This window comes from Protobothrops mucrosquamatus, unplaced genomic scaffold (assembly GCF_001527695.2).
Source record: "Protobothrops mucrosquamatus isolate PMUCROS unplaced genomic scaffold, P.Mucros_1.0 scaffold596, whole genome shotgun sequence".
Taxonomy (NCBI): Eukaryota; Metazoa; Chordata; class Lepidosauria; order Squamata; family Viperidae; genus Protobothrops; species Protobothrops mucrosquamatus.
The window spans coordinates 209428-236205 of NW_015386895.1; the positions used below are offsets into that span (position 1 = coordinate 209428).

At 37.3% G+C, this 26778-nt stretch overlaps 1 protein-coding gene across 1 annotated transcript in view; it reads right to left on the reverse strand.

The window, feature by feature from the left end:
- CA10 (carbonic anhydrase 10) overlaps positions 1-26778 on the reverse strand; it is a 346258-nt gene that overhangs the window by 177887 nt on the left and 141593 nt on the right. Inside the window, exon 3 of the mRNA XM_015817495.1 lies at positions 14166-14308. Coding sequence (XP_015672981.1) covers positions 14166-14308 — 143 coding nt within the window. The remainder of the gene's footprint in view (positions 1-14165; positions 14309-26778) is intronic.

Sequence of the window (26778 nt, forward strand, 5' to 3'; positions counted from 1 at the left end):
AAATTATGTGGACTTTTTGAAAGAAAATAGACATGAAAATAAAAATTACACACTGGGAGATCTTGGGGCTCATTTTCCTTTTTCCAACATTTTTTAAAATTTCAAATTCATCCCCCAAATAAAACTGAATAAAATCTGCACTGCTTGAATTCAGCAAATACAGCCATGCACTGCCATGAGATTCTGCCAGTCAGGTAGGTATTAAAAGATGAGGAATCTGTCAAGAGCAAGAAATACTGAGCAACACATATTACTGAATAAAATGGAGGAATTCAAAGCCAGACTTTTAAGAACTAAGCACCCAAAATCCATTCCTTGAATGGTTAATCTCTCAGTTTAGCAGTTGTCCTTGGACTGGTAGGGGAAAAGTCTAACTGCAGACAATGGCAATATTCTTTTCTTTCTCAATGAAGAAAAGGTAGGAGGCTTCAAGATGGACTATTTGACAAGAACTGGCTGTGTCAAAGCAACATGCCTACACCTCTGCAGACGGTCATACTTAGTTGGCCACGGTGGACTTTTCTCCACTTCAGGACAAAGTGAGCAATGACTGGAACTGCAGTGGTAAGGAAAAGAAGCAAGTGAAACCTCAAAACAATTGAGTGTAGAAGTGTTGTTTCTCTTTCAAATATCTGGTATGAAGTTACATTTATTCCTTTGGGGAAAAATATGGTCTTCAAGCAATCTTTCAAGTTGATGATGATGATGATGATGATGATGATGATGATGATAATCAAACATTTAAATTATCTATAGCTGCCCACTCCTGGGATATTAAAAACATAGGTTAGTATAGACAACCTGAAATAAAATAGTCATAACAGCAGCAGGAATCACAACAGAAAACGCTGTCCTCACATCTTGTTTTAGGCTTTTTTTTTTTAAAGCTAAGCTTTACCAACATTAATATGGTTCAGACTAATCTAAGTGACTTCTTAATATTTCAAGAAAATTCATATTGACAATTGATTAAAAAACCTTACTTGCCTCCCTGTTTCTAACTGCTATTCTAAACTATTATGGATATATTGCCAAAACAAAACAACAACAACACACAAAAGTAAAACAGAGATGGATAACGAGTAGCATAAGAGATTTTTCTAAGAACGGTTAGCTCCATCAGGAAGGTTCCATATTCATATTCTATAGAAACAAAGAAAATAAAAAGTGGTAAAGTTACAGTACTTAATACTGATTCCATTATATTGCACAACATACTGGATTTAAAAGCAAAAAAGATGCTTTATAGCAAGAGGTGGCGGAATTAGTTGCCAACTTTTTCCTGCAATCACAGACTTAGTTTAAAGTTTATAGACAGAAGCTATGTGCCCACTGTGTCTCTCCACCTGCTCAGAATCATCTGTTTGTCTTTGACTCCAAAATGTTGTACACCCCTAGTGAAAATCTGACAGGTAACAGAGTATTTGACAGGAATTTCTGACACACCAGTGACAAATTTCAGAAGGCTGGCTGCCATCTAGTTTTATGCTTCAACCCCTTAGAAAAAAAAATGTAAATGTTCAACTGTTCAACCTGGGAATAATACTGAAGACAGGAAAGCCTTGTTTTAGGAAACATATTTTCTCTTGCTACAGTGCTTCACCCAGAAATTGCATAAAAGAAAAAGTTCAACCCAAAATACAACCCCTCTAACTTCCTTAACTATTGATTAAAAGATACATGAATATTAAATAATTACAAATGCAGAAGTGGGAAGGCTTCTCCCCAAATTTTGTTTTAACAATATTTATTTATTTAGAAAATTTATATGGCCACCCAACTCACTCACGATGACTCTGAGAAATAAAACCCCCAATACAAAACCCCATAAACTCCCGCCTCCCTGGTGCCAGCAATCAAACCAATCACTTATCACCCTGGGGTCTCCAGGCCACTGGCAAAACCAGCCAACAGAAGATGTAAAAGCAACAGCAACAATTCTTGGAGGCAATGTAAGATAATGATTGACATTTGCATTGTGGTTGCCGGTGATGTGACAGTTCAAAGAAACAGTTCAAAATAAGTGAGTTCCAAATAACAGCTTGAATTAAAAAGTTGCTATCAATAACATGTATCCCAATTATGGCAAATAAAATGAAAATACAAGTGAGTCATTTGTTTCTGTATTTGTTAAACATTTGGACATTTGTATCAAGCATGTTAACGTTCCAAACATTTCACATAAAAGCTTCAGATGATTAAGTCGTCTAAAAATCAATCATCAGCTTTCAGATGACACTGATGTGTTATTGCCATTCATTGCTCCTGCACCATTTCTAACACTTAATTTTATATTCCTGCAGGGTTGAAATATAGCTTGTGCCAGAATCTGTCCTTTTAGTAATCACCAAAGCAAAGCTTGGCAGTTGTCATAAATTACACTCTCAAAGGGGGAAAAGAATCACCAGTAATACTCTGAAATGATTGAACTGCATAGAATTGAAACTAGCTGTCAGAGAATCCATGCGACAATCTCTCCCTCCATTTCTTTCCCTACTTTTAAGACAGGAGATTTCAAGGGTTGGAATTATTTGGTGCCAATCTATGCTGGATAAACCAATTATTAATGAAAGCGTTTTAAAATGATTCTAGAATTGTGTGTTGTGGGAAGGAGCTTTCAAATGAGAGGAATAAAGGATACAACTGAATAATTTTCATTTACCCACACAAGATTATGAAGTTTAAATAATAGCCTCCAGCCAATGCGAACTCATTTATTTCATTCCCAAACATCAACACCAGGTAGAATAGATTTTTGTGGTAGCCAAAAAGAGGCCATTTTAATAAAACTAGGGCTGTCTTTCACACAAAAGGCTCAACTATTATTATAAGATAATATTTCAACAACATATAAGTGATTATGTAGATTTGTTCCTTGGGTCTTATTTGAATATTTTCTATCAAGATTCTTTTCTACCTGTATGAATGGGGAGCAGTGATAGATGTATATTTTAAGATTTGAATTTTGTTCCCAGTTTGGTTTTGTTATTGTATTGTTTACAGAAGTGCTTATTGGGTACAGTGTTCTAAGTATGCTTTTATTGATTGTTTTAACCTGCTCTTGAAGTTGTTTGGGTTTCATTGTAAGCAGTAAAACTAAACAATGCTAGAATACTGATTGAATATTTTAGGAGTAGGACTGGAGAGCCAGATACGGAGCAGGAGATGAAAATGGAGGCCATACATCCAGGCCATTTATAGTTTAATGTGTGCCTAGTCACATCCATTTCTTTTGAACTTTATTCAAAGCCATGTTTCAGAGGGCAAGTTGACTCTTTTAGGAAGCAGATTCACAGATTTGCCATTTACTTATTTATAAAATTTCTATACCGCCTATCCATACTTCCATGGCTCTGGATATGTTGATTGGGAAGATAAAAAGACCTGACAGGTAGGCGTTATAAATCATGGTTTTGCCCAGAAAAAGCCTACAATCCTCTGCACTAGTTATCCAGAATCGCCTTATAGGGGAGATGGGTGGCATAAAAATTTAACTAACTAACTAGCTAAAGTTTACAATGCTCAGGACTGAGAGCCAAAATAGTTTCCTCAAAGTAAAACATTTTTTTAAAAAACATGCACTTAAGGGATATTTTAATAATGTAAAAAAAGAAGAAAAATGTAATTAGTGATAAGGGCTATAATGTAAGCTTCATTCAAAATTGACTAAGCATTTAGAAAATTTCTTGGGAAGAATTCAGAAAAAACGTCCTTGTTTTTCAAGTATCATCTTCTGGGCTGTAACACAGGCAAAACAATGTTAATGGAAACACAGCTATTTTAATATTTTAAGCAACCATGGTTAAAAATGACTTGGAAATTCATCAATCCCCGTTTCTTAATCAGGGAAACCCACTCTAATGGCGAATGCACATTCAATCTACCCCAGCATAGGAAACTCTCACAAAAGAATATTTTAAAATGATTATGACTTTTATAGTAAAAATACAAATGTACATAGTATGTTGCTAAAATAGCAATAATGTTACATCTAAAAAGTTTTATGGATTTTTGGAGGTGATGAAGTCCAAAGCTTGGGGGTTGCTATAGAGACAGACAGGGGTCACATCCATGTCCCCCTTATTTCAGTAGACAGGCTTTCCCAAGATGTCCTCACTGAAAGGGTAGTTATTTTTTTCTGGTAAGGTCTCATATTATATGTTCCAAGTTCCTTTAAATGCATATCAGCAGCATGGAGAAAGATAAGAACCAATCTTTAAAAACAGTGTTAAAACTTTAAAAGGTTGTTTAATTTCATTTAAGGCTTTCTCCAATATGCTCAATGCTTCTAAATATCAGTGGCTGTGAAAACATTGGGACCCCAAAAAAATATGTAGCAACATTTCACAGCTGAACCTATTAGGGTACATTATTGGGGTACAAATATTTCCTTTGCAAGATCCTTTGTAAGAGTTTTAAAGGTATCATTACCTTTATAATCCCATTATAAGCCAATGTCTTCCAAGCAAGCAAACAAAAACCCACACCACATAATCAGCTACTTTAAAATAAGAATTACTCCCAACAAACAGTTCCTCATGAGAGGGTTTATTTTTCAGATTTACCTTTCTGTCCAATAAGGCCCAATTATGTTTGATTGCCTTCAATGCTGGAAAAAATAATCTAATTCCTGCTATAGTATCAAGAGCTTGCCAAGACACTAAATAGGTCTCCAATTTGAGGCCGTAACAGCATGTAGTCAATTGCCATTCCAGAACATAATTGAAATTAAAAAAAGAGCCAATTAAATTATTTAAAAATCAAGAAAATTAAAAGCATCATAATCATAAGAGAAACACAATTTTAAGAGAGAGCTCTTAAGATACTATCAATCTTGTTGCTAAATTCATTTTGATGACATTCACTGTTTCCCACAAATTTAGGATTATTTTCATCTATATCTTAATATCGTCTTTCAACTGGGTAATACATAAATGGGACGCTTATATTCCCTCATTCCCAGGGCAATATACAAAAGCTATTTTTTCCGTACAGTGCTTGGAAATCTCTTGCCAACTGGCATGACTGACATATTGCAATTAATGGTATAGCCACAATATTTTCCCTACATTGTACTTCTGCTACAAATTTAAGTAAAGATTATTGGTTGTGAAAATTCAAAGCATCATCTGCATATAATATCATCCTCTATTCAAATATAGCTAAGCTAATTCCTTTAATTTCACAAGTTTGTTTTATTAGGTATATGAAGAATTCCAATTGCAATTAGAAGAGATAGAAGATATCTTGGTGCTTCCCTTCTTGCATTTTAATTACTGGTGAAATAATCTCATTACTAATTATATAAAGGATTAAGATAATATATTATAATCCAAGAATCAATTCTGTAAGAAATATCAACTTCCGTAAAACTTGAACCAGATATGTAATTTGACTTATATCAAAAGCTTTTTTACATCAAACAAAGCTACTACTACCGATTCATATTTATCAGCATACAAAGTTATTATCTCAAAATCTTACATAATCTGAAGCTTGACACCTTTCAGACTGAGTAATTTGAATTAATGCAGGGAATGCCTTCTGTAATCTTCTTACCAATGTACTTGTTAAAATCTTAGCATCAATATTCAACAGAGGTATTGGATGATAACTTGTATACGGGGTAGGATCCTTAGCAATCTCTAAAAGCAGTGTTATAAGCTTTGTTTTCATAATGCATCTAAAATAGCAAAAACTGGAACTAATTTCTACTTCAAAATTCATGCCCATTCCTGTAGAGCTGTCCCTGGATAATGGTATTTGGGAATGACCTTGGGGGATAGGATGAAGAGATGTTATCTAGGGAAGGGTCAGATAACAGGAAGCATAGTCCAGAGCTACATAGTGTACAGAGCAAGAGGCTTGCGCGGGACTCCCCCATCAAAGTTATTGGATTGTAAAGGTGTACTTTCAAACTTACAACATTCTGTTAATGTAGCTTTACAATAAAGTAGAAATAGCTTACTTGGCTATGTTTCCTGTGTGCTACCTGCTAAGGCTGACAATGTGCTGCTTTACTTCTAGTTCAAGTTTTCAATGTTGTGATTCATGCACTGTTTTCTGCCAGGAAGCATATTGTATTAGTCTATTATGAATAAATGCTGAACTATCTCCAACTTAGTTGAACCTCTATTTATTTGAAAATACATAATCTGTTAGCAAGATAATACCTTTCACTAATTGGAGATCTTTTATTTGTGTCCCAGCTCAGTGAGTTTAATATACACAATCAGAAATTAAAATTGAACTAATGTTGCATTTTTCACCTAATTTAATCATTTAGTATAATATGAGAGGCCGTTTGGTGCACTAGTTAAGGAGCTGGCATAGAAAGTAGAGGATGGTGAAGTTTAATAATTTTGTAAAGTATCAGATTTATCTTTCAACCATTAAAATCAATTCACACTATTAGATGATCTACATGTTTAATGACTAAAATTATATAATGGCTTTCAGAGTGTAAAATCAACTATAAATCAGGTGTTTTCATTAAAATACTCTGCTAACACATTCTGAAGTTCTATTTATATAAACCTGCTCATTTTCCTTTGTAAAATTTCAGAAAATATATATTTATATTCTCATTCAGAAGAATATATTTTTTAATATTTTTTTTTGAAAGACCAATTTTTCGGCACTCTTGAAATAGTTGATTTCCCTGTATAAATAAAATTCCATTTTACTATCAAATAGAAATATCTAAAAAGAACATGGTACTAGGTCTCACAGACCCAATATATGCATTCAATTTAATAAGGCTCTTATTTTATCTTCATATGGTTATGTTTCATTCTGAGTGAGAAATTCAAGCATTCAATATGTAAATTGACTTTTATTTATGTTATTACACAGCATCCAGAAGCCCCACCTAGTTTAAAACTGGAAATGGAGCTTGTCAGCTGACACTGAAAAGCCCATTCCCAAAACATACAAAATGATGTTATACTTTGGCAGGTGAATTTATCTGTTTTCTGTGGTTTTCTGCTATTTGAAGAAACAAATTGCTGTTTTGATTTAATTGAATCTACTGCTTAATCAGTAATTCAGGTTATTTAAAAACTCAAGATATGTCACATACATAATTACTCTTGGAGTAGGCACCCTTGATCTCTTCTATGTCATTTAGCAGTTGTCTGAGTTTTTGCAGCCTAAACATTATATGTCCACGTGCCCCTTTAAAACAGTCGTTTAGTGGGAATGCTTCCCAAATGCATTTAAAAATTCCAGAAATGTCTGACAAACCAGTAATTTTTTTTACCATAATCATATAAAGAGCCTAGTTACTACATATGAAATTAAATTAATATTACTTTCATTTAACATTAATGAGAAAGGGAAACTGCAGTAGATAAGTCCCTGCTTAAAGATGGTGACTACCTGTACGCTTAGATATCCTTGCCTGTTGTGAGGCAAAACTGAAATCAGGTCAGCCATAGAAGAGCTGGGGTAGAGCAAAAACCCTAACATGTCGTGAAATTCCCTGCAGGAATTTTTAGAAAACTGTGATTATGTTTTGTAGATGAATTAAAGATGAATGGACCAAGGGTCTCTAACTTCTCATAAATCATGAGACTGTTGAACCAACGAAGGAAGCAGTAAAAGCATCTTCTTTAATATCCAAGCACATTGAACAATGTAGGCTCCTGGCAGTTTGAACTTCAGCAAACAAGCTCTTGCAAATAGGTACCAAGTTTGCTTATATAACCTTAGCATATAGCAGTCCCCTTCAGGAAACAGTTGGATTTCTTTAGCTTTAGGACAGCAGCAGCAGCAACAACAACAAACCTCACAAGCCATTTTGGAGCTAGAGGCCAACATTATTTATCGTTTGATGGACATAGGTCTTCACTTGTTGCTTAATAAAACATTTTGTTTGCTCCAATGGTGCATAGTTGCTGTAAATACCTAGACAGATTGGAGAAAGTGGTATTATGTTTCACTGGTTTGTGAAGCACAGATGAATGTGCTGGGTAAATTAACAAGCATTTGTCTAAAAATGGGCCTTTCATAGATGTTTTACAAATGAATATAATAAAATAAAAACAAAGCATTATTATGAGAGAACTGCAATTTGTAAGTTTCCTCCCATTTCTTCTACATCTGCATGTAAACTCATTAAGAATTTGAAGCTGCTGTTTCAGATCCTGGAATCCAATTAGGATTGCCAGCAGCACACAGAATTGGAGAGCCACTTCATAATAAGAGAATGCAGCAGAGTAAATAATGAAGGAGAGATCATTTAGAAAGTGTGCATATTGAGAGCAGAAGTGTGTGGGGGGGAAGAGTGCTTCCTCCTGAGGCCCTCCATATGTTGTGGGACTTTACATTCTGTCAGACTGCATAACCCACAGCCACAGTGATAGAAAAGTCCAGCCACATCTGGAAGGTCACAGCACTCCATTCCCCCCTTCATATTCATTTTCATGCAAGGTGCATTCTGAAGATACTGTCTCTTTCTGGATCCTAAAACCAGAACATTTTATTTTGCATTTCTCCCTTTATTTTGCTTCATCTCTGCTACTTAATTTGGATGGAGCCTCAATGGCATCTGAAAATCACAACAAAATCAAGTGATCAAGCCTAAATAATAGTCAACCCAGTGTTTGTAAGACGTCTTGAGGGAGATTCAGTCAGATCAGTCCTATATAACTTTTGAATCATCAGGCTGAAAGCGGCCTACTTTGTACCAGGGGCTTTCTGGGAAACTGAGGGGAAACATTTCCATCTCCAGTATGTACCTGTTCATATTACCATTGGCATAAATGGTGGTTTGGAATTAGAAATATTAATTGGATTCAGTTGAATCTTGAGCTAAATCAAGATTCAACTTGAGTTCAAGTTACTTCAGACTGAACCTGTGGCTGCCACAAACTGGGATTAGCTGAGCTGCTTTAAAAAAAATAGCAGAGGAATGCTAACTATGTGTGAGGTCTGAAACACCTTCCATATCATATTGAGGTGTCCTCTGCTCTATTCTTTTTAAATTGCACCTCCCTCTTAATTTTCTTTATGTCTCTTACTAATTCAGGAGACAAAATCCCTGAACTCTAAATGCCAATTAAATTAAGATAAGAAATCCTACTCACTCCATACTTTTCCAATTTCATTTCAGCCCGAGTTCCGGGTAGAGAGCAATCAAAGTCGCGTCAATACTGGATTTCAGTACTTTTGTTTGCTCCTACTTTTCTGAACATGGGAAATCCCAGGATAGGAAATGGAAGGAGAAAAACTGAATTGCTAATAGTCAGCTTGCAGTTATTAGGTATGGGTCATTATGGGGCCTGAAATTACAGGGCAAAAGCAGACAGTCACTTTAATGTACAAACCTCCAGCCTTTGGGTGAATAACAACAACAAAAAAGCATAACTGTGTTATCTTCATTGCAGATCCCTCTTCTATAACATAATTGGGGCCAGCAAATGGTACTGCCCTTACTATATTAATGTAGAAGTCAAGGGAACTGATTAGTGTATTCCCCCAGCTTCATTTACATTCACAACTTTTCTAATCTTAACTTTCAGTCATAGGCAAAATTAAGGTGACCAACTTTTTTACAATGAAAAGGAGGACACAAATAAATTGAAGAAAAAAATATCGTAAATAAAAGAAACATTTTATTCATTGCAACAATAATACAGACAACTTGCATGTGCAAAGTTTGCCAGCCGGGTGTTTTGGCGTGCTCAGCAGCAATTCCTATTGGCTTTTGAAAGCCAATAGGGGGAGTAGCACAGCTCATGCAAAAGCTGAAAAAAACCCCATCAAAAAAAGGTGGAAGGAGGAAGGTGGAGTGGTTGAGAGTATAGTGGGAGGAAGGTGGTATGTGAAAGAGGGGGAAGCGGAGAGGGGACAGCCGGGATCACCCGTAAAGTATTTTTTCTTTTGTGTACTGATGTTTTGTATTTATATGCATCAAGTTTATGTTTATACTTTGTTATATTTGAAAATAATAAAAATTCTTTTAAAAAAAAAAAAAAAAAAAAGGTGCCGGAACGCCATTCTGAGCGTTCTATGAGAGAAAAAAAAAGCTCTGCAGATTAGTCTTCAAATTTCGAAAAGGAGGACATGTAGGAGGAAACTTTTCGAGGGAGGACAGAACTTACAAAAGGAGGACTGTCCTCCCTAAAGGAGGATGGTTGGTCACCTTAGCAAAATCCCATTTAAAAGGCATAAAAAGATCCCATTCTAGAAACAAACCAAACTTAAGATTTAACATAACAGAGTTCTTTTTTCTTAAAAAAAAGACAAATTCTAATATTCAATCCATCCCAAACACCAACTATTCCATAAATAACTATCCCAAATAGGAACATATTCCATTCAAATAAATATTTTACATCTCAGCTTAAAACTAGTCATAAATATAAAATAATCCTAACAATTTAACATAAAGTGACTAAAAGTTAAACTAACAGAGGTAGTTTCTCCTTTGAAAAAAAAAATCACAATAAGATACTAAGTATTTAGATACTCAACAATTAGAATAGAAAAAATATCTGTAAAGCAAAAAACTTAAACACCAAATAAGAAAATCTAACATGTCACATTTCTCCAGTCAAAATATTATAAATCCAAAAAGAACCACACAGAATAACACATTCCATTTTAACCAGGATTAAAACCAGTTAATTTTATCTTCCCTTTAAAAAAAAATAATACAAATTAATCAGTGATCCATTCCACTAGTATTGATCATTGTTACAATTTTCTTCCATACTTTAAACAGTCTCATTTGTAAATAAAAAAATAGAATTATTCCCATTATTCTCTACAGTTATTTTTTTATTTCTGTTCTTAATTTTTAAGAATTAACATTCTTCATTTTTAAGAATTTACATACTTTTTCTTTGCATCTAATGGCATGTTCCTATCTAAGGCTTTATTCGTATCATTTTTAAGTGGAATTTGTTGTGTATCTTGTTCTATGATAGACATGATTTGTATTTCAAATAACTTAACTACTAAGGTTTCTTAAGTAGAGATAATACCAAACACTTTTTTGGGGTCATTATCCTGTGAGTTTTGGTTTAGAAAAAGATTCTTTTAGTTGGAGACTAAAGAAAATATTGCTACAGAAAGAAATAATACAGGAGAATTGTAAACAGAAATTAAAAGAACTTTTTAAAAATGATTTAGGTAAAAGTACTGATTTAAAAGGGGTGGCGCGGTAGCTCAGCGGTTAAGATGCTGTGCTGTCGATTGGAAAGCCAATAGCCCAGGTTCCAGACCCATGCACCATGTGATGGGATTTGCTCCCATCCTCTCCCCAACTCCTGCCAACCTAGTCCAAAAGCATGCAAATGCAAGTAGATAAATAGGTACCATTTTGGTGGGAGGGTAACAGCTGGCCACATGGCCACGGAAATGTCTTTGGACAGGGCTGGCTCAATAACCTTGAAATGGAGATGAGCACCGTCCCCTACACTTGGCAACCACTAGCAGAATAAAATCCCCAGGGACTCCTTTACCATTTACCTTTTATTGATTTAAAAATTATTTGAGATATAAGTAAGGCCTTTATTAAAGTTTGTTTTATATAACCTAATAGTGAACTTAAAAAGAACAGTCAAGAGAAACACCAGCAAGTGTAGATGAGATAGAGAAAATAAGAATTAAATTTCTAGAGAAATATTTCTCAGTAAATTAAGCTTTTTTTTAGCAATTATCTAAGTTAATAAGAAATTAAAATAAAAATACATTATGTAAAGTAAAAAAAATTGACTTTACAAATAAATCAAGGAAGTAGCTATCATATAAATTAAAAAAGAAATGGAAGAGAAATGATATAGAAATTATAAGAGGGGTAAATAGTATTAATGGACAATGCAGCCTACAAAAAGCATTTCATCAATATTATTCAATTTCTAACAGTTATGAAAAAACCATGCAAGATTATTTCAGCAAAATTACTGTATGGGCAGAGTTTGAAAGAGTCAATACCACTCACTATGGAAGAATGGTAGGTGAAATTGGAAGATTTTGCTGAAATAGATAAATTAACTTCTTTGATTACAGAAAAGACATTATCTACATTTATTATAAAAATGGAGAAGAACTTGTGACTTACAAGTTTGATAATGAGATAGAATATATTACAGAAAGAAGATAATAAAATGTAACTTTAGAGAAAGAGATTAAAATATATTCAGATTTATCAAACTGCTGTGAAGAATATTGGAAGCCACTTCTTAATATTTTCTTTCTTTTCTATTTTTTTAACCTTTTTTCTTTTTTCACCTTTCCTTTTCTTTTGATTACTCCCCCCCCTTAATTTCTATTAGTTTCTGTGTTCCAACAGATGAAACTCTTCAAAGAACTTTGAGGCATTGTTTACCATAAAAAATCTTTATTTGAGAAGCATAGCATCAGCAATAACACAGTCGAAGCCAAAAACTGAATTCCCCTCCCCTGGGCACATAGTATCAAAGCACAATTCCTTCCTCCAATTAACAGTCATAAATCACATTCTCCAATTAGTTTGAAATGTAGGCTTTCCCTCCAGTTCTTCAACCTGTCAATTCTTATCATCTCTTATTTCAATAACCTTGGTTCACACACTAGGTCCAGTATTGTTATGTCTAGCTAAACTCTTATACACCTCCTCCCAGCATCATCTAACACTAACTCTAACTTTAAGAGTAAAACATAAGAAGAAAATGGTTGCATCTCCAACTGTTGCTTTGACAACTTCCAAACACAATTGAGCCCCAAATTTCTGTTGCTAAGCAAGAAAGTTGAGTTGCATTTGACAATCTTTTTTGCCACAATTGTTAAGCAAATCAATGGTTATTAAGTGAATCATGCAATTGTTAAGTGAACCTGGCTTCCCCCATTGACTTGTTGGAAGATGACTTGTTGGAAGAAGGCTACAAATAGTGATTGCAAAACCCCAGGATGTTGCAACCGTCATAAATACATGCCAGTTGCCAAGCCCCTGAATTTTGATCACGTGACCATGGGGATACTGCAACAGTTGTCAGTGTGAAAAACAGCCATAAGTTCCTTTTTTTTTACTGCTGTTGTAATTTTGAACGGTAATTAAATGAATGGTTGTAAGTCAAGGACTATCTATATACTAAAATATTATTCCAATTTGTACAAAGGAAGTGACATCTCTCCAGAGAAAATAGATGAATATCTAAAGAAATAAATCCCTTTAGTGAGGATTACAGAAGAACAGAGACAGATTATGAATGAATCTGTAACAATGAGGGTAGTATGTGAAACTAAAGAAAGATTAAACTAGAAAAGGTACCTGGACCAGATGGATTATCTTACTTTTTTTATAAATGTTTTGAGCATGAACTTTTATAACCTTTACAAAACAGGATGAACTCTATCCCACTAGAAAGAAAGATGCTAGTGAGTTGGAAACTTGGCCAATATAGCATTAATACCGAAAAAGGGTCAAGATTTGACTTTAACATGAAACTGTAGGCCAATATAATTATTAAATAGATACACCTTGTTTATAATGATTCTAGCTGATCGACTGAAAATAATTGTGCAAGAATTTATTAATGAGAATCAATGTGAATTTTTATTTAAAAGAATGTTAAAGCACAATGTTAGAAATGTATGGACATTTTGGAATATTTAGAGCAATTTAATGAAAAACAAAACCACATTAATTTTCTTAGATGCAGAGAAGGTCTCTGAAAATCATAAAACTGGGCTTTCCTGTTCAAGGTTTGGATAATAGGAATTCTGGAGAGATACAAAGAGAAACTATATGTTATTTCAAAATAACTATGTTAAGATATGGAATGAAGTTAAATATATATATTTTGAAATGAAAGAATTTAAAACTGTCGTTCGGGAGAGAATTTCTGTGATGAAAATGAATGTCTTGTCTAGAATGATGTTTTTGTTACAGACAATATTGGTTTTGACAACTGAAGCACCATTTAAATACTGGCAGAAGGATATATCTAAATATTAGTTTGTATTTGTTTTAATCTTCATTTTTAAAATCATTAATAACAATTACACACACACACATACACACACACATATATATAAATTTTCAATTGAAAGACAGCACAAATAGGAAATGAAAAGAAAGAAAGAAAGAAAGAAAGAAAGAGAAGGAACAAAGAGAGAAAGAAAGTTTAAAAATGTATCTGTTATTTTGACAGTTAAAAGTACAACCACAGCCTTACCTTTCTACCCCCTGTGTTTATCCGAAGTGGGGTAAGGAAGGGGTCAAAGATCATATGGCTGGTTTCTATATTGACCGGTGATTGCCGTTTTCCAACGGAGCAAAGATTCCAAGCTGAATTCACCAAACCCCAAAAGGAAGGAACTATAAGACAGAAAAGAAAGGAATAAATTCATTTTGGGGAGGAAAATTAAGAAAAAGAGTATTGCTACTGTACTCCATTTGAACTAGTAACCCCTATTGTCAAAAGAGGTGCAATTTATTTCTGGGACAAAGAAAATAGCAGAAACAAGGAGATCCCATCCTGGTCTGGAAGCACCAGAAATTATCACCTTATATTGATGATCCAGATATGGGACTGAGACTCCCTTGCCGAGCAGAGCTAAGTACTTCATAGGCAGCCTGGGTCTTAGCAAGCTCAATGGTATAAGAAGAGACAGAAACATGTATCCCTCAGTCCACACCAAGACAGATGCCCAGAAGTTCTGTACTTCTGTACTCTGGTGATTCTAGTCTTCTTTGAAAACAAGAACCTTGTACCATTATTTCATCAGCTCTAAAATAGCTGACTGCACCCGTTGTGCTCTTTGTTGATATGTATAATTCTGTCTTTGGACAGGCATACGATGACAAAACAGGCCTTACGTTCACAATTCAATCACAAGAGACAGAATTACTTTTAGCAAATGTTTTTAAGATAGCCACAAAGAACACATTCTGTCAAACTAGCCAGCGATGTTGTCACTTGACAATAACTCTAATAGGAGCCTTTTAAAAAGCAGGGGCAAGCAGCAGTCTTTTCCTGATACTTTAATATGACTGAGCTCTATGAGATCCATTTCCCACAAACCAATTCATTTGCTCAGGGCTAGTTCTAACACCAATCATGCTCAGAAAATTAATTTCCACTTCACTTCCTTTCACTTGTGCTAACTTGCTGAGCCTTCCCTCTCCCCTGCCCACCCACCCCCCCAATGACAGAAGCAGCCGGTGAGCATAGTAATTAACACCGTGGTTGGTGAAGCAGCAGAACTATGACAAAGGTGGACATGTCATCAGGCCTAAAATCATCAGTTTTTGACTTAAGAGAGATCATGATCTCAGGAGAAGCTGAGCTGTAGACAATGGGTGTGGGAAATGACCATATAATTGTCATTCCAGAGCTATTTGAAAGCACCAAAGTTCCTCCAGAGGCAGAGATATTATTGCCACAACTCAGGTTCAATAACTCCACTTTCAGATCAAAGAGATTTAAATAGCTTCCTAATTTTACTGCTTATCTTCTAATGGTGTTAGGAGCTTCCCTGAGAAGGGCAGGTTCTGCTCACTGAGTTGGGCGTACATAAATAAACATAGACATTTTTAATTCCTAAGAAGGTAGACAAGATGAGGTTCAGAGGTGCACTGCTAATCATAGGGATCAGGTGGCATGTATATCAGCGGACTGCCTAAAAGTTAAGTGGATTACTAGATTTGCTCAAAAGAAAAAGTCCCCATCCAATATTAGTATTGCCATACAACTATGTTGTATTCTTGACATTTTCTCTTCAGAATGAAAGATCAGCAGTTATATATACTGTTATATTTTTCAAATGCGTAATATTCCCTGATATTTGCTTAATAATTTTCACTTGGTTGAAGGCAAATTCAATTAGATTCAAGATGTGACAAAGCTATAAATTGTAAGAGTTGTTTTAACAAGACATAGCCAGTCATTGATGGGCATTCTAACTTACCAGGCTGAGAGAACAAGCAAGAAGGAAAGAATAGGAAGTGCCCATAACAAATCAAACATATCTTCACATTAGCTATTTCCAAGTGGTTGATTTATAGCATTTTATGGAGCCAACCATCTAGAAAGTAAGTCTTCATTATTAATATCTTGCCACAATGATGTTTGGATTGCTCAGTAAGATGCTATAAATCAACTGTGTAGAAATGGCTGATAACAACAACAAAAAAAAATGTTAGGTTAAAATTTTCAGAATTTCCAAATGCAAAGGCCAAACCAGCAGTGCTGCCCATATAATGCCACATAACAGCTACAATATATAGCAAAGTTTCAAGTTATAGGGAATTAACGACCAGAAGCAATTGGACTTTCAGACAACCAGTTGTGAATGTATTAGTTGTGAATGAATTGCCTACACCAGCAGTCCTCAACATTTGCAGCCCAGCTTGGGGAGCAGGGAGAGGGGAACCAAACTGCACAAGTGGCGGGCTGGCATGCATGCACGGGCACAGCCTCAATCGCATGAGAGGTAGGGCGGTACGCAAGTGGGACATGGTTCTGAATAGGCCATGGCCCAGTAGGTGCCCCCCCTGGGGGTTGGGGACCCCTGGCTTATATAGTACTTTTATTCTTTGAATTACAGGTAGCCCTAGACCAGGGGTGGGCAACCTTGGCTCTTTTATGACTCGTGGACTTCAACTCCCAGAATTCCTGAGCCAGCTATGCCTACCCCTGCCCTAGACTTACAACCATTGCTTTAGTGAGCATTCAATGTTACAAGAGCACTGAAAAAAGTTACTTATGATCATTTTTCACACTTACAACTATTTCAGCATCTGCTTGGTCACATGATTAAAATTCAGACAGTTTGGTAACTGACTCACATTTATGACGGTTGCAGTGTCCCGGGGTTATGTGATCCCTTTTTGCGACCTCCTGACAAGCAGAGTCAATGGGGTAGCCAGATTCACTTAAGAACCGTGTTACCAACTTAACAACTGCAGTGATTCACTTAACAACTGTAGCAAGAATGGTCATAAAACGGGGCAAACTCACTTGACAACTATCTCGCTTAGCAAAAGAAATGTTTGGGCTCAATTGTGGTCTTAAGTCGAGGACTGCTTGTACCACGTGCTCCCTCAATCGCATAGCAATTGGTTTAACCCGGCAAGGAAGGTAGTGGAAATTCTTATTTTTGAAGCAGCATAAACCCACTTTTTAAAACAGTGAACTGAAGCAACAGGTTGAAAAACAAAGAAATGAAGAAAAGTCCAGGTACCTTTCAAAAGAGATATGCACAAGCTAAGCTACTTTTTTGTTTTTGTGTGTGTATGTTTCTTGCCTAGGTACACCAATAAGAGTAACTCAAAGGGACAGCCAGGAAACAACTTCTCTGCCTTAAGAACCACATGTCTTCCACAGTTTCAAGCAGTGCTCTAATTCCCTTTCTTCGTATGCAGTGGGTAGGGAGAAGTCATTTATGGTTATGCCAACACTCAGCAGAGAGAATACTTGCTTCTTTGTTGCGGCTGCTATTTTATCAGTTCAAAAGGTTTTCAAACAGATTAACAAACAGACTGTATTCAAGGATGCCTTGGATTGATTTTTTCTCTCTTTAGCATATAATCCAGGGTTAGTACAATGCTCTACAAGAAACAATGGTCTTTTCCAGATCATGAGGATTTTTGTTTCATAAGGCTTTACAATGCATGCTAAAGTAAGACAGAATGCTTCCAATCTCCTTTCTTTTTTTCCAGGCCAAAGCATGATTTACAAAACTAAAATTGACATATTTATATTTTTGCAGACCCAAGAGGGTTCCAGAAAACGCCAATTAACTAATCAGAGCAGAGTAGAAAAAGTTAAATGATCGATAATGCATTGGACCATCTCCAAAATATTTTAAAGCTCCTTGAACAAGACACTAAGTTCCTACTTGTGGGGTGGAGGGCAGGTTGATTACAATTGATTTTATATGAGAAGGATTAAATTGAATTTAGCAGGGGGAGAAAGGCCTCCAAGGAATTAGATTACCTGTTAATAAGAGGATAAATTAATCCATGTTATAACAGAGGTTCTATGTTGTGGATTTGAAAAGGTTTTTTTTTTCCTTCTGCTGCACTATTTTCTCATTAGGGAAAGTGGAAAAAGTACATACATTTCATTAGAAATGGGATGACTATTGTATCATGAATAATGGAAGGTGAGGGCTTTTCCTGATGGGATCAAGACCTCAATGTAGTGATCAACGTTTATATTCACTATACACACAACCAACCTTCAATATTCTTGTGAGGTTAAACAAAGTACTCTTAGATAATAAAGCAAGTATAAATTAGGTTATGCATCCACTAGCATGTGAAATCCAGTGCTAACAGCTATATTCTGTGGTAAATCTGGTTCTGAGGGAACACTGGGTTCTTGTCAGATTATTGGTAGATGAAAGAAGTCCAACCTACTGTTGAAAGAAAAGTCTTCATCATGGTTCAGTCCAAGCCGGGGATAAACAACATGGCGACTGCTTTAGAAAGAAGGTTGCAGTTTATTGAAGAGGAGAGCCAGACAGAAAGATGGCTCTGGAAGGAAAGAAAATGAGCACATGTAGGGAGTGGGTTTTTATACCCTCTGGAGCCTTTTGTTTGGAGTTGTTCCTACGGCGTGAACTTTGACCTGAGTCTGAGTGTGCCTTTGTGGTATTCTGATGGTGGTGGGTTAATCCTATTATATCCCAAGGGTCATATCCTGCTTCCCTGGGGCTGGGGCTGATGACTCTTAGATTTTTGGTGTTGATTCTAGGGATGTTTCTTCCTAATCCCAGTTTCCTGATTCCAGTCTTTCTGACAAGATTATCACCTGCATTTTGCAAACTTGGTTTCTGTTTGGGACAGAGAGACTTGTGGGAGGGGGGGTTGGTGTCTGCCTTTAAAATCCTTTAGGGAAATCTATTCTGCCTTTTAAATATTTCCAAAAATATTTCTTTCTCTGTTGGGGGGGGGATGACTTCCCACACTACTAAGTATTGCTTGCATTTCTTGCCACAATCCTAATGAAGACAATGATCTACATTATTTATTCTCATTTTACACGTCCTCCCAGAAAGCAATGCAATCTTTAATAAAAACTAAACAACTAGAATATAACCCTTAAAGCAAAGTTCATTTCAAATGCATTCTAAAAAGAGGTAGCTCTTATAACAGCTGTAACTCAGTAAGAGTATGGGTGAATAGGCATGGCTTCAGTTGTCATTTAAAATATGGCAGAGGAAAGGCCAGCTGTAATTCCCATGTCTGAGTTCCATAATCAGGATTCTCCTAGATCAGGGGTCTTCAAACTTGGCCCTTTTATGACTTGTGGACTTCAACTCCCAGAATTCCTCAGCCAGGCACACTGGCTGAAGAATTCTGGGAGTTGAAGTTCACAAGTCATAAAAGGGCCAAATCTGAAGACTCCTGTCCTAGATCAATCAGAGCAGGGCAGGGAGACTTTAATGTTTTGGCTGAGGGGTTATGGTCCAATTATGTCCAAATGTCTTTCTTACCTGCAGAGTAACTTTGGCATAAAAGAAGCCACATTCTCTATCCTGAAGCCATTGCTAAACCTTGTTTTCCAGAATCTCCTTAAGCTGAGATAGACTCATCTCAGGTCATCTAGTGATGGTTCAAAACAAACAGGGATTTGAATATGTAGTAGTATATTTTTAATACATGGTGTACTTTTTATTATTCCTTTATTGCATTTGGAAGACTGCTAGAAGACTTTCTGCCTGCTTGTTTAAAAAAAAAATACCCGCACACCCTCATATTTTTTTCCATTCATTTTTCACAATGTTCCAAATGGTGAGTAAACAAAGTTATCCCCAAATCTATTTTGTTGTCTTTTGTCATTACCGCAATCTGAGGAATTAATGATTTTTTAGAGACAGCTAAACAGCATGCATCCAATTTGGATTTAGCACAAACACAAGTAGCAATAAAGAGTGGGCCTTGAAAGTCAATTAAATGATAAGTGTCATTAATAAAATAAATTGGTTCAAAGTGCATTACAGGGACTGAAACATATTGACTAACAGACCAAGAAAGAAAACTTAAGCAGCCAACTTTTATTTTCCCTACCTCAAGTAGGGAATACTTTGAAGTACAAACAGGTAATCCTCAACTTATAACCAGTAACTTAGCGACCATTCAAAGTTACAACAGATCCCCCCCACCGGAAAATATTTATGACCTACATTCAAAGTTCTGATGGCTGGTCCACCCCACAATCATATAATCCCATTTGAGCACTTAGCAACTGATCCAAAATTAGAACCATTTGCAGCATCCTATAGTTATGTGACTGTAATTTAGGGATTTTTTTTGTGGAAAATGATGTTTACTTCTATTTTCCAGCAAAAAAAAAACCCATTGAAGATAACGGATTTACTTAACAACTGTGGATTTGCTTAATGACCAAGGTGATTTGCTTAATAACCACTATAAAATGTATCATATATGATGACCTACTTAATGGCCAGCATAACTTATAGCTGTACTTTCAAGCTAGGTTACAGTGTTAAGTAGTGACAGATTTTATCCTTCCTGGGCTCCAAGATCACCGCAGATGGGGACTGCAACCAAGAAATTAAAAGAAGCTTGCTCCTGGGGAGGAAAGCTATGGCAAATCTGGACAGCATACTAAAAAGCAGAGACATCACCCTGCCAACAAAAGTACGTATAGTCAAGGCTATGGTTTTCCCAGTTGCAATGGATGGCTGTGAAATTTGGACCATAAGAAAGGCTGAGCGCCAAAAATTGAGGCCTTTGAACTGGACTGCAAGACGATCAAACCGGTCAGTCCTAGAGGAGATCAACCCTGACTGCTCTTTAGAAGGCCAGATCCTGAAGTTGAAACTCAAATACCAGCCTGATGCTGGGAAAGATTGAGGGTAATAGAAGAAGGGGACAACAGAGAATGAGGTGGCTGGATGGAGTCACTGAAGCAGTAGGCGTGAGCTTAAATGGACTCCGGAAGATGGTAGAAGACAGGAAGGCCTGGAGGAACGTTGTCCATGGGGACGCGATGGGTCGGACACGACTTTGCAACTAACAACAACAACAACAGTATTAAGAGGACTACCTGTGTACTAATAGAAGAAGACCACAAATATTTCCATGCAAATTTTTCACATATTAATTTTTCAGGCCAAAGTATGTTTTTAAAGGCTGAATAACATTAGACCACTGAAGGGAAAGGGAAAGGAAGGAATGGGATGGTCTGATCATTGACCATGCTACTTATGCTGATGAAAAATATATGATGGGTTGCCTATCCTTGAGTTTTGACATGCCTTATTGTTTTTTAAAATATTTTTCATTAAAGAAATATTTTACAAAGTAGAAATGATACAAATTTAAGGAAAACGAAAGAAAAGTAAAACAAAAGTGATAAGTACCTAGAAAAGAAATAAAAAAGAAAAAGAAAAAAACATATAAAGGAATAGCTTTTGATCTTTACAGCAATTATAAATGCATTTATATTTTATCCTCTGTCCCCCAAGTTACACCACAACTGCCTTCTTTCCATATTCTACCCTTTCCAATCATTAAACCCATACATCACAAGTTCATTTTTTCCTGTTTTCAGCAAAAAGTCCATAAAGCGTTTCTAGTCATTAACAAATGCAGTTATTGCCTTTTCAGCATTTTGTTTTACTAGTGAAGAGAACTGGTTATAGAGAAGATTAAAAAAAAAGAATCCTCATGAAGATCTTTACTTCAAGTTCTACAGTCTGTACATTCTCAGAAAGCAGTAACTATCAAGTTGCCCAGAGTTGCTTGATAGTATGATGGGCAACATACGCATTCAATAAACAAACAAACAAACGAATGAATGAATGAACATTTTCCTTCCCTTCCCAGTGCAGTACTGCAAATGTGACTGTGGCTATCAGATTCATGCCTAGTAACCATGCACATATATTACTATGTCCCCCAATGGGACATGAGATAAGCCCTTCCTGGCTTTCTCCTTCTTCTTCCCTCTCTATTGCAATCAACCTGAAATACAACTATGGTCCACATCAACCTGTGGAGGTAAGGTGTAGAGTCCTAACTTGGAATATGGCAAGAAGTCCCAGACTCAATCCCTGCATCTCTTGATAGGAAGGATGTGGAAATCCCTGCCGGAAATCCTCCAGAGCTCCTACTGAGAATGCTGTCCTAATGGACCAAATCAACAGAAGAGAACTTCTCATTCTGGAAAGCTGCAACTGCCTTCTCTCACACTGTGGCAATAAATTAAAATTAAACTAAAACAGTGCTTTCTGGCAATTGATGGCATTTTAAAAAGCATTTTGTGACAACTCATAAGGAGGATAGTAGTTCTTCTAAGATGAAAGACACAGGAAGGGACAACAACGGCCTGACTTGCAAAGTATTGGAATTCCAGCCTTCATTGGTTCCAATCAGCTATTATAGTTCCAATCTTACCAATGTGCCAACTTCATGTTTGGAGGGGGAAAAAATGATAACGCAGAATATATCTCCTGATCACAGATTAGAACCTGCATAAATACTTTCAGACTTTTCACATTCACCTTGCATACTTATGTTTTTGTCCCTTTTAGAAAATTAAAGCCAGCATAAAATAACGATGATGAGAAAAAGGTACTCAAATCAAGCATGGTATCATCAAAGGAAACCTTATGGCCTGAGTTAAGAGAGATATGTAATCTATTTTACATTGTAGTTACAAAGGAGCAACATGAAAAAGAAAAAAGGAAAAATGCCTGGGAGTCTGTATAATAAGCAAAACAATTGTAAGCTGTTTAAAGTACTGGATGGATAAAAGGTACATTCACTTTTATGTTTAACAAACAGTCATTTAAAAAGTTCCCTATATATACTCAGCCTCCAATCTTTCCGAGGTCGGTAAAATGAGGACCCGGATTGTTGGGGCAATATGCTGACATTTGTAAACTGCTTAGAGGGGGCTACAAAGCCGCGTGAAGCGGTATAAAAGTCTAAGTGCTATTGTTATTGCTATACTGAAAGGATGGCTACATGAGGGCTGTGGCCTCTTATCTGCACTGTCCATTCACACAATTTTGAGAACAAGTATGACCTTCACCTCTCCTAACCAGTTCATTTGGTGAGGTTTTCTTTTGTTTTATTAGTTTGTTTGTTAAAATTATTTGCTGCCTATCTCACCTTGGGGCTACTCTAGGAGGCCTACAACAACAAAAGGGAAGAAATTAAAACAGTAAAACAACAGAACAGTAAAATAAACAATGAAAAAGAACACAATGAGAATACATCCACGTGAAAACCAAAAAGGTGGACCGGTGGAGAGTAGTGAGTAAGGGTAGGTGAGGGTGGAGTCTGCCATCAATCCAGCAGCCATCTCCAGCTTGATGTTGCTGAGCTTATGGTTTGTGGAAACTCTTGTCTTACCCTCAAACTTTCACTCCCAGAGCTTCACTACCTAGTTTAGAACATCTCTTTCCCATCCTCCAGCCGCCAAAGGCACGGTCACAGTTCCTAGGAAAAACACTGGTTGCAATAGGTGAAGGTATGCTGTTATTTCACCATTCATAGCTCGCCATGCATTTGCAAGCTTTATAGTTTCATCTCCATTGTCAAACCCATGGGCTTGCCACTAAGGGGAGGGGGGGGGGAACAAGATCGTCGGATGGAGGCGTCCGGAGGCAGCGGATGGGACCAGCAGCAGAGATGGCAGCAACAGCCCTTTCCCTTCCTCTCTCTGGCGTGTACCTGTATGCTGGAAAGGGAACCCTGTGGAACGCAGCTTTGAGGCCGTCCTACCGAGCAACTCATCGGTGCGGAAAACAGCAGGGAGCTTAAGTCCTGCCTCGCTTCCTTGCCTTGCTGCCATACCGGCGCTTACACCGGATGCTGGCTAGGTGGGTGGGTGGGTGGCAGTCGGGAGGCATCTATTTAGAGCGCTGGGAGGCGGTTGCTCCCAGCACTGACTTTGTTTGCTGTCTGATTGACTACTGCATGCCAGAGTGTTTCGGAAATAAACCGACCACCTGTGAACTCAACGGCTTCTTTCTTGCTGGAGCCAGGGGGTGGCAAGGACCTCTGACATCAATTGCTCTAACTTTTCAGTAAACCAATATTCCCCGAAGCACGGAAAACATGGAAGGGATGCATGCTTTAATCTATTTCATTCTCTTTCTGCGTGGAATGGAGGTGAGGAGGTTGTTACTCCAGGACTGACCAGTGGCTGGAATGCTGGTTTTAATTTTTGGGTTTTTTTGGTTTTTGTTTGAATTGATCTATCAGTTAACAGGAAGGAAGGCTGATAGGTGATCAAAACATACTCTCTGTGTTTTCAACATTTGGAAGGCAGCAGAAATACAGATGGTTGTATTTTATCACCAGGAATGTTAATTTATCTCTATCTGTACAGAGCACTTGAAGAGATGTCAGCCTTGCAAAGTAATCCAGACAGAAAGCATGTCCAGATGACACAATTATACTTTATTGTAATGTTACATTAAATTTTTTTGCATGTCTGAAAGTACATCCCCCCCATCATCTTCACAGCCCAGGAAACTAGGGTGGATTCCTTCTGAGACTTTTGTCACACCCACATACTTACTGCAAACTAAGCTACCTTTATCTGACCATTCCTTTTGCTGTGGCTCTTCCTGCTGCCTCCCAAGATCATTTCCACATACTATTGCAGTTAGTCCTCGACTTATGACCATAATTGAGCCCATTGCTAAGCAAGATAATTGTTGAGACTTCCGTTTTTTGCGTCTGCAGCGCATGGCCACGCATGAGCGGACCTCCGCTTCCTGCTTGGGGGACCCTAGATGGGTCTGAAGTTGCCCTGGAGAGGTGACTGTAAAGGAGGGATGCCCTATCAATCACGAAGTGAAGGCAATCACTTCATTTGATCTGGGAAAAGCCCCCCCGAACCCGACAGAAGAAAGACTAGTGTGAGATCAGCGTCTAGCCCAAGCTGCTTGCAGCTGAAGTCCCAGAGCACGAACCTAAACATTGGTGAACAGTGTGGAATTGGTGAGAGTACTGATCTTCTTTCTTCTATCTACTATTTAAATCCTTGAAAAGATCCCCAAAGCAAGAAAACCTCCGGAAGTGAAAGGAGGGGACTATATTCCCATTCCCTTACAGACGGAAGCGGCAAATTAACATAAAAGGTGGAAAGAGATATACCAAAATTTGATTTAAAATATTTCAGTCTGTACAAATCTAGGAACTAAAAAACTGTCGAGATTATACCCTAAAAAATTTCTGATGGAATTATAAAAATATATAACAAAAATAACTTTTTGATTGAAAGAAAAACTGAAAAAAGAAATAACTGCTGACATCTAGTGGAGAATCAGAGAATATAACACTAACAATAAGGACTCAGAATTTGGCAGAATGCCTAGAAACAAAGAAAAAGTTGTTCCTTTGAATTGCAAATAACCTTGAAGACAGCTGGGAACAAAAGAAGAGCCAGCTATAAGATTAAAAAGTGTTTGAAAGGGGAAAAAAAACAAACCACCCAGACTGTTGCTTGAACCTAGGAACTGTTTATGGAGGGGAAAGACCTTGGCTTTTTGGCTAATCTTTTAGAGGAGAATTTGCAGGAGGGATTTAAAATGGCTTAATATACTGAATCTGTAATTTTGATTGACTAATACATTGACGTTTGAATTGGAACATTGATGAAGGGTTGTTTGAAGGGGAGAGACAACATGGATATCACATGCATATCAAGGGATGACAGGATGCCACATTCAATATTTTCTCCTGAAGGACTTAGCCTGGAAAATCAAGGGCCTCCAGAAGCAATACTTCAAGGCAAGATACATACTTTCCTGGAGGAAATATATGTAACGTTAGGACAAATACAAATGACAATAGCAAGACAATTGTTAAGTGAGTTCTGCCCCATTTTATGACCTTTCTTGTTGTTAAATGAAACATTGTAGTTGTTCAGTTAGTAATACTGTTGTTAAGTGAATCTGGTTTCCCCACTGACTATGCTGGTCAGAATGTCGCAAAAGGTGATTACTTGACCCTGGGACAGTGCAACTGTCATAAATATGAGCCAGTTGCCAAGCATCTAATTTTGATCCCATGACCATGGGGATGCTGCTATAATTTTAAGTATGAAAAACAGTCATAAGTCACCTTTGCCAGTGCTGTGACTTTGAAGAGTCACTAAATGAATGGTTGTAAGTCAAGGACTACCTGTGGTGGCACAGTAGTTAGAATGCAGTATTGCAGGCTAACACTACCCATAGTTTGGAGTTCAATCTTGACAGGGCTCAAGGCTGATTCAGCCTTCCATCCATCCAAGGTCTGTAAAATGAGGGCCCAGATTGTTGGGGGCAATAGGCTGACTCTGTAAACCAGGAGTCCCTAACCCCTGGTCCGTGGACTGGTACTGGGCTGCGGGCACTTAGGAACTGGGCCGCACAGCTGGAGGTGCGCTGAAAGCGCATCTTCCATCTCCAGGAATGCGGCAAGTCTGCAGGGTTTGGGGCAGGAGCAGGAGATTGGCAGGGCAGAAGCTGTCTTGCTCGATGCAAGGTCCTCTGATGGCTGCACTTGCAACTGGTGTGCAACATCAGAGTTCCGCATCCTTCATCCTCTCCCTCCTCCTGCTTCTTTTGCCATCTCTCCTTCTGCCTCCTCCCCCTCTCCCTGCTCCTGCTCCTCCTGCTTCTTCTTCTTCCTCCTTCCTCACTTTTCTCCTCTCCCCCTCCCAGCACCCCAGCTGGGCTTGCACTCCCTTTGTGCAACTCTCCAAGCTTGCAAGACAAACACGCGCCAGCCCAGCTTGCAATCAGGGGCTCCCTCAAAGCCTTGTTGGAGGGGGACCCCCCAGGTGTGTGTGTGTGAGGGTGTCTTTCTCA